Raw genomic sequence first — 16,809 nt, forward strand, 5'->3', positions numbered from 1 at the left:
CCACTTAGTTAACAAATTAAGTTGAATATTCAGGCTCTGCATATATTTTTTTTCGGTAGCTTGAGCAAGTTTCCCTAAGTTCAGAAGTGATCTGCAAAGTTAATTTAAAAAAAAAAATAAAAATTCATCTCAGCATGGTATGCTTGGTTCCGTCTTCGTGACGTTTCCAGATACATTTGGACAAACTATGGCACAGCTGTTGAGGAGGGAAGGAAAAAACCCAGTACAATAGACAGTCTCTTTACATTTTCAATGCAGCAATCATCGTCTTATTAATGTACTGTTTGGCAAAAACTAATAGACTGCAGTTCTCAATCGCTGTATATTCCTTACTGGTACAATTTATAGTAGATGTTTTGCTTTGCAAGTGAGGCTCTTTCTTGATCTGGTTTTATCTTTCTATTTCTTTTTTTAGGCCAAGCAGCTGGAAGAGAAAGACAGAGAACTGAAGAAACATGATGCCTACTACAAAGAGCAGCTGGCTCGACTGGAAGAAAGGGTAAGCCTTCTTTCCCTTTTTAATGAAGAGTTTTCTGTTCATTTCTGCTGCTGACTTTCTGGTTATGTTTTACTGTTAAACAAGATGACTTTTCTAAGGAGATAAAGATTAAAACTGTGGCCAGAGGGGTTTTTTGGTATTAACTGCTACTGTTTCTGGCTTAATATTGACAAGATGGAGGCTTTAATGTTGAGAATATTGTTTTCTTTACTAACTGAGTTGTCACATTTGCAATGAGATTTCATCTGTCACAGTAATTACATACAGAGAAATAATCTGAATGAGGTTACTTTTATACCAGCACTGATGAAGACCCAGTGTGAGTGAGTATCACCAAGCAGTGTTAAAATTGCATGTGAAGCGTGCAGATATATACTGAATTTCTGCTTTTGTTGAGGTCCACAGTTGCTTTCACTGGGTGGAGTCGGTGGTTTCTCCAAAAGCCACCAATACCTGGAGAGTTTAATGATAATTACAAGTTGTTTATGCCATGTGCAAGAAGCACTTCTCTGTCTTTTTTTCATAGTAGATTTGAAACTAAACTGTACAGAACAGTTTGGTAAGCTGTGTGATGTGCTTACAATGTTCTAACATATTGCTATTAAAATTCCTATTCTTTATAGGGTATTATTTTATAGGATGTTAATTTCAAATAATTACTGCTGTCATCATTTTCTAGATCCCAAGCTGGTTGTAACCTTCAGCCTGAATACATTTGCCTCCTTTCCCCCTCTGCCTTCTTCCTGAGTCTACCTATTGTTGATTAATTTGGACTTTTTTTAGTTAGTTTTGAAAATGATATTAACAAGATACATATTTATTTATGCAGCTTAACAGGATAGAAGAAAACCCCTTGTTTTTATGGATTAGGAAGAAGAGCACATTGCATGAATTATGAGTGTATATAATTGGTCTTAATGAATATTTTAAATAGAGGGCATATCAGATACTGTCTCAGTGTTTTGTCCTGCCTTTTTGAAGAGGACATTAATGAAGTCATGTTCTTGGCAATGAAAAATAGTTTGAAAGGGTGAGGGTAAATTAGTTTAATGATTCTAAAATAGTGCATTATTTAAACAGTTAAAAATTAAGATCCTTCACAAAAAAAACCCCAACCACAGAATACCTTCCTTACTCTCAAATGCTGGTGTTAGAGGAAAAAGCATCTGCAGTATCTCACCCAAACTGGCTTCTTATGGGTTGGTTGTACCTCTGCTCGTACTTATCAGCCTTCCATTTTATTGTTATGGTGCAAGTAGTACTGGAGTGATTCATGGCGAAAGATGTGTGATAAACCATGATTCTTTGTTTGAAAGCTTTTCTTTTTTACCTTTTTAAGGTGCTGTGCAGCAAATGAGATTTTATTCTTAGTTATTTTTAATGTTAAAGTAGGTCACCGATACAGTGCCTTTGCTTGCTCCTGTGAAGTGAAGACTTCTGATGTGGAATCGTGTTTTAACATGCATGTGAACATATCACTGTTGTGTGCAAGTGAGATAATGAACTTTAAATAACTGTATTTGAGTGCTACTGAAGCCCAAGTGATGTGAAATAGGTGAACTCTGCCATCTCTTGCTTTCTCTTCTTGCACTTGGAAGTCTCCAGGACTAGAGCAGGCAGTTCTGAATTGACTGTCTTATGCCATGGACGATGTTTGCTCTGTCTTCAGAGCGGAACTCTCATGATATTAAGGCTTGTCTTCTCATTCTGACTTTTTATTTGTAAGCTAAGGGACCTTTGCTTTGCCAAGTTGTCATCCGGTTTGTTTTCAAAGTACATGTGCATATCTCTTCCACACAAAAAAGAGTTATTTGAGCTCTGAAAGGAGGTGAACTCTGCTCCAAATCTGACTTTGAACTTTTTCAGAGATGTGGAGATTACAGAATGAAAACCTGCAAAAGCAGAGAGGTCATGTCTCCTGCAATCTCAGCTTCACTGAGGCTGGTGTCTGCAGCCGTTATTAAGGTCATTTGTGAGATTCTGTATTGGTGATTTTTGAGCATTGGGATGGAAATAGAGCTTTAAGAAAAAAGGAAGGTCTGGAACGGCCTAACGTTCTGGAAATTACAGAGCACAATAATAGGCTGCTTATTTGTTCCTAAACTTGTCCTAATTTCATTGAAAAGTACACAAAGTTGGAGTATGGGCTGTTCAGCAGAGAAAAGATCAGAATAGGAGGTAAGGTGGGAGTGGAGTAAGCGGAGCTCAGACAAGTAATGTCAGTATGAAGAAATGTGCAATGAGTCTGTCACCTGTGACAAAGAATGCTAATTACATTCTCAGATCATTCTTACATCAAATAAGCACACTTTAAAAATACTGCAGTTATGCGTATATGGTATTTCTGTCTGTTGCATCATTGAGTGTCAGAGCTCATCTGTATGATTAATTGGCTTTTTGATTACTTAGCTTTTTCAATTAGAAGCTTCGTATTTGTGTTCTTCAGTGCTGCTGAAAAAACAATGCAGACATTGATAATAAAGGGAGACGACAACTGAACAGATTAGTGTCAGCACAGTGTGCTCCTTATGGAGAAAATTATTATACATATTCAGTGCCAGATGAAGTCTGTCAATTATAAAATATTTCAGTGACTGAGTGAAGATGCTCAACCTTTTCAGGGGATTAATACAGGACAAAATAACTGTGCACCAGTGACAGCTGTGATACTAAAACATAAACAATTCTATTCTCCAGGGCAATATCTGTTCATAAATTTGGTTTATGTGCTAAAAACCTTTTGATACTTTCCAAAAACCCAGCGATTCCCCTAACAGCTGCCAGTGTTTTTAGGTCAAAGATAGCACATAAGCTATGAGTTATTACATGCTCCACAGCAGCAAAGCAAAATGAGATAGTTTAACAAAGGAGTTAAAGAATAACTTTCTCAAACTGTATATCTGACTAGGACGTAAAGCTGTTATTTAAGAGTTTGCACATTAACCTTTGAGAAAAATTTGTCAGTGTTTTTCACTGTCTGCTTACAGGCTGATAGTGCTTCTTGACTACAGCAAAAAAGCCCAGAGACAGCAGCATTCAAATCATTGACATGTGTGTACTGTACGTTGTCTAATTCACTTACTATAATAAGGTGGTGTTAGTGGTATTTTAAACCATTTGATTTGTCTTTTAAAATAGCAAAACAAGAAAAAGGAAAGCTAACATCTTGGGCAGATGGAGCAGGTTGCTGGCTCGAAGAACAATCCTATGGCCTCTTTCTCTAACATCGTCTCATGCGTGCATCCACACGCGCAGTCACACACTTCTGTCCTGTTGTATTCATCGTTGCGCTGTTCAGCTCCTCCACGTCCATCATCCTTCCATTGTGCCACCGCGTTCACTGTCAGTTCCAAGCCCCATGGCTGTAGGCTTCGTAACCATCTTTGCACCTCGAATGTCGCTGTGATGTGTAGGTTCCAGTCAACACCAACAGTTGCATTAATTTTGTCTACACAGCGGACACCCTCTTGTTCCTTCACCCAGTTGCTTTTGCTTTAGAATATTTTCACTGCATAGGAAACGTGACTAGATCCTCTCTCGCTTCTGCTTATAGTTTTGGCGTCATGCAGACACTCACAACGAGGTGTGTCTGTGCGTGCTTCTGTCGCTTTGAGAATGATGCAACTCTCCCTAGTTCAAATTTCCTTCAGCAAATCCACCTGTTTTCATGTTACACTGCTTCATAAGACTACTATGCATCATTACGAGAATTGTGCCCCTAGTCATAGGAGCAGAAGGAAATTAATTTTAATACACTGCTGTATGACACAACTATTTAGTTTATCAGTGTGAATGAGCAAGATATGTATCCCCATATTAATCAGGGTATTTCTCACTCGAGAGAAGTTTCTATGCTTGTGAGTTTCCTAGAAATACTTTCAGTACGTATTGAGTAGTATGCATGCGAATATGCATACGCCATAAGGTAATAAAATTATTCTGTTAGCATTTGGAGGTTTCAGCATTATATTAGATACGCTGCAGATTTAGCAGTCAACAAGTTACTGCCCTGATAGTTCTTCCTTGCCGATTCTATAATTTCTGTGCATGTCCTTGCTGACTTTAGAGGCCTTTGTGCAGGGAGACTCCTGCACCGTACAGGGCTTACAGCCAGATCAGAGCCTGAGAATATAGACATAAGTTCTGGAAATGTGATCCTCTTATCTGCATCCATTTTTTCATGACTTAAATTTTGAGGAAGGATTTGCAAATTGTAGGTTCGACACTTAATTTGGGGATTCTACTTACCATGTAGGCTGTCAAGGAGCATTAACCTTAAGGTAAGATGAGCACACAGAGCACAAAGCTGTGAGCTGATGGCACATACTATACCAGGTGTTAAATAGTATTATCCATCCTGCTTGCTACAGTAAATAGGATTTTGCTATTATGATGTGTCAGGATTTTCAGAGAAATCAAATTTACTAGACACTAAACTGCCATCCTCACTGCTGAGCAGCTTTATTCTGGGATCTTGCGTTCATACTAATCCTGTTGGTAGGAAATGCTTATACCAATTGTGTGGGGAAATTATAATTTAATGATCTCTTCCTTTTTTCTATTCAAGGCTTAGAATGGACAACATGCTTTGCAGTGATAGCCCCAGTGCTCAGAAAAGGAGATGATATACAGTTCAGCTTCACAGCCAAGTATTGGCTTTTTGTAGGTGTTTATAATGAACATAAGTGCTAAGATGCAAACAATGCGAGTTCCACATTTGTTCAGATGCTTCAGAGTCTTGTTTGCCTTTTCAAATCTCAACAACTAAATAATCAGAATCTGTTTGCTATGTTTTTTGTAAACTGTAGTTTGCAAGATGTAGATAACAGAGGGGGACTTTTATAAAGCAGTATAATAACTACAAACATTTTTATCCCTACACCGTATTTTAACAGTTTAAAGATTTTTGTTTCTATTTGTTTTAAGTTATCAGTCTGTTTACTTTCTTTGATCTTGCATGACTGTATCAGCAAGAATTTCATAACTAGAGGATGAGTCTGCTCTCACCTCTTGTGTTTAGAAGTTTGTACTCACTAGAGCAAACATGTTTACTCTCCACACATTTGTACTGCATTCTTTCATGTCTTTCAAAATCAAATAGCAGTGATGTAGGTACAGCATTTTAAGACTTGAGGCTGGATCCAGCCAAGTAAGAAATGGTTTTGGCTGGTGATACTATTATGTACTGAGCACTTAGGGGAAACACAGGGAGAGCTCCGCAAACCTTTTGGCATTGTTCCCATGAAGAAATGGAATTAGCTCTAGCACAGAGCTGACAGACTTGCTAAGTTGTCCTTGTTGATTAAGTGCAATGTGTGTTTTCTTTGTTGGGCACACGTAATACTGGTAGGTTTTTCCAAATTGCCCATTGTAATACAAAATACTGCTCATATAGATTTCTGTTCTAAACATAATGTATAGCAACAGGAATAATCACTGTGTTCTACATTTGTATTATATTTTGCATCTTTCTTACCATGGATGAGTAAAGCAACCTTTTGGTAGTAGCTTTAATGTATACTGCCGACATCTTTTTTTGTGAACATGGTCTGTAAAGGAATCTCTTATAACTTCCCCAACTTTCAGAGTTTCTCCAGTTTGCCTCTATGGAGATGCTTCATAGTCCTCTGTCTGGAGAGGTGAATTTGATAAATGTGGTACAGCTAAAAATGCTTGGTCCTTTTCTTTGTTCTGCTGTTTAAACTGGTGCTTCCAGTAATGCCTGTGTTGTCTTTGACCTAACCAAAGTCCTGTACTTCAGCAAAGACTGGCTGAATGGCAGTTTGTAGACCTTCCTTCTCTTTGAATTCTAAGTGAGTATGCCTATGTTGTATTACTTAACAATAATTTTGAATTTTAACCAGTCATTATAGCAGAAGTCTCTAAATATCCATGGTTTGAAAGAAAAAAGTTTCATCATTCCTACCCCCTTCTATTTTTATGAGATGTTCTCAGTGTTTTTTTTTCTTGTTTCTATCTGGCTGGCTATCTGTTCCTCTCTCTTTCCCTCCCCATATCAAATATACACTCCCCCTCCTGCCCCCCCATATATCAATACATTAATGCTATTTCCAAACACTTTTCAGATAGAAGCAATAAAATATATTATGGCTTCCATTTGACAAATTCTGCTGTCTATCGTATCATATAGTTGTTAATGAATTGTATTATTTCTGTGAAGTTATTGGTGTTTTTTTTATTTTTCAAATGGATATTCAGCTGCGACAGCGGGTTCTTGCAGTTTTCCCCAAATCGGTGCAGCAGGAGACCTGAGTATAAAATCAAGATATATTAATTTCTCATTTTGTGCTTGGGCCAGGAGACTATTCTGTGCCTGAGCTCATATGCTGCACCAATGAGATAAAAGTAGGAGTTCATCAGAGTTTCCCAGTGCTTTGTATTTCCATACTGCTCATGAAAACCAGTCTTTTTAGTACTGACCAGAGCGTAATGTTTTTGTCAGTTTAGCATAATAAAGCTGTCAACCCAACCTGTGATCTCACTTCATGTTGCCAATATTAGAAAATTTCTCTCTTCAAATTTCATTATATTTTGGGGATAGAGCTTTTGTTGAATGCTTCTTGCCTGGCAGGTTGAGATTAGGAAACTTGCTACCAATTACAATATCTGAAACCTCAACCTGATTGACAAAGACAGACTGAGCTGTAGCCTTCTGACTGTAGCACTGCATTAATGCACTACCTCCATATCTTGCTGAGCCACAATCATTGCTCTGAACAGTTGTTTTTAAGCCTTGATTTTATTTTTTTTCTGCTCATTATCTTATTTACCATTTATGAATAAGTAGCTAAGAAGTTTGTTATTAAATTACACACCTCACCCATGTAATTTTTTTTTTTCCCCTAAGCCCACCAAATATGCATGGTGTTTTCTTCTGAGACATTTTCCCATTAAAAATACCTGTTTCAGGCTCATCTTTCACTATCACATATCCAATCAATAGCAATTCTGAAATGCTGCTTAATAACAAAATAAGGAGTTGTTCCACGCTGAATAGTAGGTATTGATGTTTCTCAAAATGTTTGTTTATAGATTATTTTTCCATTCTGTATGTGTATCTTTATATAAATGGAGACCAAAAGAAGTGCGATAACTAATATTCCAGGCTTTTTTCCCCTGTGCTGGAAGACGCTTGGTAACTTTTAACATGTAACCACTAGTTTCATATAGGTTGTTTGCAATCCTTTTTTTATTTATCCAATATGTGCAAAACCATGGTTTGGGATGGTTTTTGATTTTAAGTAGTTTTAGTTTGGGGCAAAAGATGAATAATTCCATGGTTTTGTTTTGTAAGAATTTGCAGAAGACCTAGGGATAATGGTATACTGGATACAAACTAATAACTTAGAGTCCTGCGGCAGGGATGCGTTTATGTGATCTTTCAAGACTTTTCAGATATGCTCTGCTTTTTGTAATGCAGTTATGGGGGTTTTTTTTCCTTTATTTTATCTCCATTAGTATCTCTCTTTAATGCATCATCATTCTTAGAACTTTATTTTCCTGAGTAGCTTCTGGTTTACTATATTTTCCTTGCATCACTGGCCAGAACTGACTCTGGTGTTTTCCCTCCACTCTTCCTGCTATATTTCATTATGCTTTTTGGCCTAAAATGCTGTTTTAAACTCATCCCAAAGTCTCTTTCTTTGCCTATAGGGTGCCCCAGTGTCGTTTCCTACAGAGTTTCGGCACTGACATTTCCTCAAGTGCGGGAGAAGGCGTTTTTTTGAGGTGTGGTTGCACTGTCTGTGTTATGGAGAGGTATGCTCAGAGAGGCGGGATAGACTTTGATTGGAAATGAGGATGCTCAAACCCTCTAAAATTCAAACCCTTAGAGATTTTGGTAGTTAATAGGGGATTTACTGACCCAAGAAACAGGGAAATAATATTTTTCAGGAATTGGCTATTTATATAGTCCTTTGTGTTTATCCAACTATCATGTAGCTTTGTAAAGATGATTTCTTTCAAAAACCCATTTCTGTTCCTGCAGCTTTTAAGTCCTCACTGCTTGAATTGTATTTTTTTTTCTTAACTTTTCCTCAGTTATACAATTATCACCACTCTGGATCACAGTGTTTACTGGCCTCCTACTGTACTTTAAGAATAGGAATTTATTTACGGTCCCATGATAACTGGTCATTGCTAATCATTATTTTTCTCTGAGGGTGCTTCAGTTTGTGTTAACGTCACGTGAATCTTGGTGCTTGTGAAGCCTGAACACATATACTTGTTCTTCCTACGAATAAAATATACAGATGAAGATAAACTGTGATGGGAGTGGGAACATATGAGGCGATACTGGAAAACAAAGCAATCAAAAACCAGCATGTTGGGCAGCTCCTTCGCTCTCCCCTCTTCTTTATTCCCGTGTCCGAAATCGTGTTGTCAGGAGGGCTGGATAACGCCTTTCCTCTGCCGTTGCTTGCCTCGTCTGTTGGAAGGACTGGAAATCACAGCGAGCGGGACCTGACTGTGTGTGCGGCGTGGGAGCAAGCACGTCTCTCCTGTGGGACGGCTGTCCCGCAAAAGCACGTGCCGGATCCTAATGAGGCTAAGCAGGTTGTTCATCCAGCACCGCTCACTTTTATGAATACAAATTAGTGGATGCATACAGTTAAACATAAACATGTCAGCGTTGCCTAAGTCACCCTTAGTGATTGTGTCTGCATCTGTTTTCGTTTATAGTTTCAGCTGCGCTTTTCCCCTTCCCCTTCTTGAGGAGTAAAGAAAAGTATCATTAGAGAAAATTTTTTTTAATAGGCAAAATGGAACAAACTGAAGAAATTTGTCATTTGAATGTTAAAAGGCAGTGTTTATCGCATTTCATAGGATATGGCAAAATGTTTTAACATATGGGTAGTTAATGAGTAAGCAGCTTTCATTTCACCCAGGTCTGTTCCCTCCGCCCACCCTCTTTCCTTTACAGAATTTGAAGTTTGGGAACAAATACTGTACTAAGTTAACACTATATTAAAACAACACTCAGTGAGATAGTTTGCTTGGATTTCTTCATCAAGGTAACATATTTAGAAAATACTGCAACTATAGATTGAACCACCTGAGAAGTAAAATACTGAATTTTTAGGATACCTTCTAGAGATTTTACTGGTTATATCATATTTGGAATAATTCCACAGGAATAATCCTTTAGTCTGTTTCAGTTTCCTGGGAATCTGATAGAAATATTTTCCCTTCAACATGTTTATTTTTTTAATATATTCATACTTTCTTTGAATTGCCCAATTTTACTTTTGGGCAAGCTGAGCATTGGATGTAAAAAAGTGGAGTACAAACCAGTCCCTGTTTTCACTTGTTTTCTGTTCTCTTTCTTTTGCACAATGGCACTTAAAACCAAGAATTACCAAAGTATACTCTCCATTTAAACAAGTATCAATGGCATTACGTGCATTAAAACATTCTCCGAGCTCCCTTTCTCTTTAAAACGATGACGCCAAGTTGGCGGGAGCGTTGAGGGTAGGCCGGAGGGCAGGCAGGCTCTACAGAGGGATCTGGGCAGGCCGGATCGATGGCGCGAGGCCAGCTGTACGAGGTTCAACACGGCCGAGTGCCGGGTCCTGCGCTTGGGTCACAGCAACCCCGTGCAGCGCTACAGGCTCGGGGAAGAGCGGCTGGAAAGCTGCCCGGCGGAAAAGGACCTGGGGGTGCTGGTCGACGGCCGGCCGAACGTGAGCCGGCGGCGTGCCCAGGCGGCCAAGGCGGCCAACGGCATCCTGGCCCGTGTCAGAAATAGCGTGGCCGGCAGGAGCAGGGCAGGGATCGTCCCCCTGTGCTGGGCACTGGTGAGGCCGCACCTCGAGTCCCGTGTTCGGTTTTGGGCCCCTCGCGACAAGAAAGACCTTGAGGGGCTGGAGCGTGTCCAGAGAAGGGCAACGAAGCCGGTGGAGGGTCTGGAGCACAAGTCTTGTGGGGAGCGGCTGAGGGAACTGGGGTTGTTTAGCCTGGAGAAAAGGAGGCTGAGGGGAGACCTCATCGCTCTCTGCAACTACCTGAAAGGAGGTTGTAGCCAGGTGGGGGTCGGTCTCTGCTCCCACCTAACAAGTGACAGGACGAGAGGAAACGGCCTCAAGTTGCTCCAGGGGAGGTTTAGGTTGGATATTAGGAAAAATTTCTTTGCTAAAGGTGTTGTCAAGCATTGGCACAGGCTGCCCAGGGAAGTGGTTGAGTCACCGTCCCTGGAGGCATTTAAAAGACGTGTAGATGTGGTGCTTAGGGACATGGTGTAGTGGTGGACTTGGCAGTGTTAGCTTAACAGTTGGACTCGAAGATCTTCAAGGTCTTTTCCAACCTAAACGTTTCTAATATTCTGATTCTATGAAAACAATCCCTTTTCTGCCTAAGCAGTAGTTAGTAATTTTTCTCATTATAAAGCAAGAATATTTATGTGAAATGTTGCCACACTTTTTTTGTAAATAGTCTTGTAAACCTAAAGGCTGAAATAGCCTTTCCAAGCACATACCGGCTTCATTTTCCCTGCTGTCAGTCTGAGTGATATTTTAATTTTTTCTCCCCCTAAAAATACTTCAGTCCCGTAACTGATAGATAAATGAGAGAATCCCCAGGAAATGCTGCAGAATGTTTCTATTTGCCAGCACAATAAATGCAGAAGCTAATAAATGTCCTCTTACATCAGGAGGAGGCGTATAATGAGTAAATGATGGGAAAAGGAGTTTGGGAAATAAATGATCAATCCAATCTACGTCGACAAACAATTTCTTAATAACTTGGCCTTCAGTGGGAGCGAGGGCTCTGTTCAGCCCAGAGGAGCTGCTGAATCGCTGCGCTAGAGACGGGCCGTTTACATCTGGCAGCTGATGGATTTTGTGAGGCTGTTTTAGGTCGCTGAACAATAAGCTGCGATTCAGACACAGCCTTTTTCATGTGAGGTTTTGGTGGTTCACCATTTGTGTACGTGTGCATGTAGGGAAAAGGGGCAGCAGATTTAATCCTCGTTTCTGTTTCTATACAGTAAGCACAGAGAATGCTTGGTTTTGGGAAAGCTTTGTGTAAAGGACACTGTTCGCACCGTGCTTGAGGAAATCAGTCCTCTGTGTTGTGTCCTGGTATAGGTATATCGTCTTTCTCATCTCATTTTATTATGCTCTTCATGTGCAAGAGATCAAGTCCTGCCCAGGAGCAGTTGTGTTTAGTGGTGATATTCTTAATATCAGGGAGAGTCTGGCCACAGTAAGAGTTGAACCAAAATCTTAGGACGTGACCACATTTTAAGCCCACTGCAGAGAGGGGAAGACAGATGTACCAGATTTTTTATAACATTAGTCATGGCACATATTTCAGCTTTGGCCAGGCTTCGCTGCAGAAGGAGTGAAAGGTTAAATAGAGTTGGGGGTTTTTGTATTGAGAGTACAATACAGAAATGCAGAATTCTGTATTTTTCTGTATTCTGTGAAACGCCCCAGAAACTAAAAAACTAGCTTTAAAGTTGGGGAAAGGAACTCAAATTCAAGATGACCAGGAGGGTTTGTAGGAAGAAAACTGGGGAAAATAGGAGAGGAGAAAGAAAACCAGAATAATTGACCTGGTGACAAGCCTAGTGACAACTTCTTTTCAGCCAAGTTTTTGCTTTGAAGAAAGCAAAACCAATTTGTCTTGGGCATTTACGCAGATTCCTTTAAAATCCCTGCCTCCCTATTCCTTCAAAAGGGATGAAATAGATGGCATTGAGTTTCTGTATTTGTGAGATCCTTCCTGGAAAACTAACGTGCCATTTTTACACTAGTACTTCCAAGGGGAAGGTTTCTTCTCTTTTGTATTCTGTTTTAACTGTTTTTCAGCCTGTTTATGGGTTCTGTGTCTGGTAACCCGCTCGGTATGAAACAGGTCCAGCTCAGCTGCGCAGGGGCTCGTTGTTGCTCTTGTAGTTTTTAATTGGGATATCGACACAGCTTAGCAAAAGCCGTAGTGAACCATCAGTAGCTGGGAGAGGGGACAGAAATGATAATGCCAGGCTGGTGGCGTGTTCAGCTCTCTTTAAGCGTGTCAGAGAGAATTGAAAGTTCCCCCATCTTATGCCTTTCTAACTGAAAAGCATTATACCTGAAAGCTGAGACTTTTCAATATGTTTCTATTCACATGCATATTTCTATGCCTCAAAAGGCCTTTCCTTTTGAAATATGGAAAGATAATCATGTGTTTGAAATGAGTAGATACTCTGCTGCCACTTTTGAAATCTTCATTTTTTTCCCCATGTCAGAGAGTTTAACCGTTTGCATTACTGTGGGCCATAATCATGTAGGAATATGTATTTATGCGCACTAAAACATGAAAACATAGCTGCAGTAATTAGGAAGCAAATTCCAATGAACCATAGCAGAGGAGTTCAAACATATGTCTAATTCTCAGAAAAGAATTACAATTTTTTAAAATGTCTTCCCTTAATAACATTTCCATGTTTTCCATATCTGGTACCACTGTAATCCAGTTAAAGATTTTTTCCTGCAACAAAATTTAGTGCTTGTTTGTCTATATATTTATCAAACATAAAGCCCAAAGAAGACATTCCTTGTTCCCAATAGATTGTAACAATAATACAGAGTATTTTTTTGGTGTTTGAAACCATATGTATTTTTAAAAGCATTGCAGATAATTGTTGCTTCATGCCAGCTCAAATGTCTGTTCGTGCCAAACTTGCTCCAGATTTCAGTAGCTAATTCTCACTAGCCTACAGCTTTCAAAAGTAGAAGCATAGTAGTGCTTGGCAGTGGTTAATGTGATATGAACTGTAATTATTGCTTTCTACAGGTATAAATGAATTTTGACCCATGTTATAGAAAGTGCCTCTATTTTTTTAATAAATGGCAATTTTGCCTTTGAGTAATGAGTAAATGTTTGAACAGAAAATCTGTTTGATAATCCTGCTTCTGTTTCATATCTTAGAAAATTCACCATTTTTTCATTGCCTCAGTTTCTCCAAGCAAGGGAAGAACAATGCAATCATCAAAACATCATATTGAAAGTGAATTCTCTGATAAAGTCTATAGAAGCAGATATTGCACAATTTATTTTCTAGAGAAGTAAGCGTGTTAAAATATGCAATCTTTTGTATTAACCATTTTATTCAGCAAAATATCTACAACCATGAAGGCATGATTTTGCGTTACTGTTTACTCATTTCTTGCTTAACTTGTCTAACAGGCTTTTAAAGTGTGCATGTGTGCATCATAGTTGCATTTTTGAACAGATTTCATTTTTAAGATAGCAAATTGTTATTTTTCATATCAGGTGGTTATAGGGTTGCACATGTATTGCTGTTTAGTGCACTGAAATAGCATAATGCAAGTCACGAAAGTATGTATTAAAGACTGTTCTAGATTGTAGTGAATGATATCTCATGCATTATTTTTCAGCAAACCCTACGTTGTGGGATTTACAGTAGAGTTAGGTGCTGGATGTACACATGGCTTTTGTGATTACAATAGTAATACGGAGATTTTCACCCTTTTTCTTATCCCCACCTCCCACTGGGTTTCAGCTGCGCAAGCTTTGTGTTCAGCAGGTAACATTGGAAGTGAACACAACATGCCCAAATGATCTTTTTTAGAAGCTAGGTATTGTTCAATAAAGCATAAGGAGAAAAGAAAAGGTGCTTTGGAATAAGAGAAGAGCTGCAGTCTTAAATCAGGACTCCGGGAGCCCCTTTTTCAGGGGTGCCGTTCCTACCCTGTGTGTCAGACGCTCAGGAGCTCTACCTGTCCTTACTCAAGACACATTGATATAGTTTTCTGTAGTTGAAGCTGTTCAATGTGGTGTGTTTATAGGAAAAACTGTTCATATCTTTGCTGTCTTGTCCCCTTTAATACCAGTGAATAGGTACACTATTTTTTTGACTTAATGCTACCAAATAACACATTGCCAGTGTAACACACCCCTTGAAATGAATACAGACCATACTTTATTCATTGCACATTTCAAACAGCTTCCATGATCTTCCTTCCTTCTTAAGAATTTACTGCTGCTACTGTCACTTAATTTTTTGAAACTTTCTTTAATTATATGTTTAAAAGAATGTGCAGAATGCTGAAGACTTGAGAATCTTTTGTGGCTGAGCAGGCAGTAGTATTTCAGTAAGCTTTCAACTGGGCAAAACAAAATATTGCTGTGTATAGGTAAGATGAATTATTAGATAGCAGTGGAGGTTGGACTTCCTTTTGTTAGAAAATATGAAGAAGTTGTTTTGTTTTTTTTTTTTTAAACACTTTCAAAAGCAGAAAACGACTCTCTTAAATTCAGAAAGCTTCAATGAATTTTTGGCTTTGAATTGTTGCCATGAACTGACAGAAACTTGTAAAATTGAAAGAACTTCATAAAAAACTGGAAAATCCTTACAAGACCTGTGTTTTTATATTGGAAAATCAAGTATAAAATGCTATGCGTGTTTGTATCATAAAATGTGTGGAGTATTTTTGAAGTGGGAGTTTTACCACTGGTTAACAGAACAAGGGTTTATTGACAATATTTGAGGGGACATATGATGTCTTTTTATTTGACTAGTTGATGTAATTAAAACAAGCTTTCAGACACATGAACCTATTTTCATGTGGCTCTGAGTTTACTGGCAGTATTTTACTTCTCTTCTTGTCCAGACTTTAAGAAATAGCATGAAAGTGGAGATAGAGTAAATAGAAAGCTTCAGTGTGCAGGTACCATAAATACAATTCCTGGTGGCATGATCCATAGGACACAGACTTAATACAAATGAGAAATCATCCTTGGAGGTGTTCAAGACTCAACTGGACAAGGTCCTGAGCAAGTTGGTCTAGTTGGACCTGATTTGAGCTGGGGGCTTGGAATAGATGACCTCTGAAGGTGCCTCCTAAATTATTCTGAGTTGGCACTATAAAATGAAGCTTGTTCGTTCAGAGAATTTATCTTACCACTTGTTACATCTGGAGAATGAATAAATAATTACAGTAATACATGCAGCATTGCAAAGAGCTGCTGTAGTATTCAGTAAGCTTACAGTGATGTAGATCCTACAAGGTGTTTCCAGATCTTATAAGAGCAAAATGGATGTTTTTCCCATAGTGGGTTTAAGATAGCTGACCAAATCAAAGTTATGGGAGCTTTTATTGACTAGCTTCCCTACTGTAGAGGGAAAAAGAGGAGAAAAAATATTGACTATATCAAGTGCATTTTGAATACTCCCATACATTATATAGATATAACCTGTTATGTAGAATAAACTGCAAAAATCAAAACTTGCAAATACTTCCATATATTTATCAGGCAACTGTGTTAATCAATAGAGAGTTATAATTTATCTAGCTAGATCTGTTGCTGTAAGGAATGAAGGAGAATTATAAATTATTGTGGTTGGGTTTCTGGTATTTCGAAAAGAACTACTATGTGTAACTCTTCCCTCAGTTGTCATGTACTATTTTGGTGTTATATTGGCACAGTGCAAATGTATTACAGAGTATTTGCCGCAGAGAAGCTCGTCTAACTTGCGGTGTCTTTGTATATCCTCCTTGCTGAGACAATGGCAGTGATGCATCTTCTCTAATGTAGCTTAAAGTGGAAACATCTAGTCTGCATTAAATACCTGGGTTCACGCAGTAGTTGCTGGTGAGAGATAGATGCTGCTGAAAGGTGATCAAACCATCCCATCCATTTGGCAAGGGAATGATTTGCCATCACATTCTTCTTGTGTTTTGCTGTTGATTTTTGAGGAAGCGTAGTACAAGCATCTATCTATAGGTAGCCGAGATTAGGCATGATGAATCCCATCCTAAGAGACAAATACCAGCACGGGTAGAGGGATTAGCAGACCCGCTTCATAATAACAACAGTGAACTACACGGGCAAATTTAGAGTTCCCAACATGTGCCAAAATAAATGGACACGGTGTGAGGGGACTAGGTATGTAATGCAGACTGCATTCTCAAGAAACAACTGAAAATCTGTTCAGACTAATGAGGAAGAGGTCTCTGCAAAAGGCTGTGGATGACTGGAGAAATACAGGTGTATAGCACAAGTGATCACTTTGAATGGAAAGGAAAAATAAAGACACCAGTGGGAGAATATACATATGTAGGAGAGAACATACACTAAATACCTGCGGGATGGTTGAAAGGCAGAGTAACGGCTCTGGCTTGAAAGATGCACTGAGCACTGCGGGAGGGAGAATTGAAATGGATAGTAGGAATAAACAGAACCTGCGAAGAATGCAGGAAAAAGAAGCCCAGTAAATAGTGGGAATCATCTTTAGACATCACAAAACATAGTTATAAATTATGAATGTTTTTAGATGTCTG

At 38.9% G+C, this 16,809-nt stretch overlaps 1 protein-coding gene across 7 annotated transcripts in view; it reads left to right on the forward strand.

Moving 5' to 3' along the window:
- The window catches only part of CHCHD3 (coiled-coil-helix-coiled-coil-helix domain containing 3), a 158,058-nt gene that overhangs the window by 100,845 nt on the left and 40,404 nt on the right, over positions 1-16,809 (forward strand). For all 7 annotated transcript variants that reach the window (XM_030015475.1, XM_030015476.1, XM_030015477.1 and 4 more), the window contains one exon: positions 416-499. In XM_030015475.1, coding sequence (XP_029871335.1) covers positions 416-499 — 84 coding nt within the window. The remainder of the gene's footprint in view (positions 1-415; positions 500-16,809) is intronic.

The sequence above is a fragment of the Aquila chrysaetos genome, chromosome 5 (assembly GCF_900496995.4).
Source record: "Aquila chrysaetos chrysaetos chromosome 5, bAquChr1.4, whole genome shotgun sequence".
NCBI lineage: Eukaryota > Metazoa > Chordata > Aves > Accipitriformes > Accipitridae > Aquila > Aquila chrysaetos.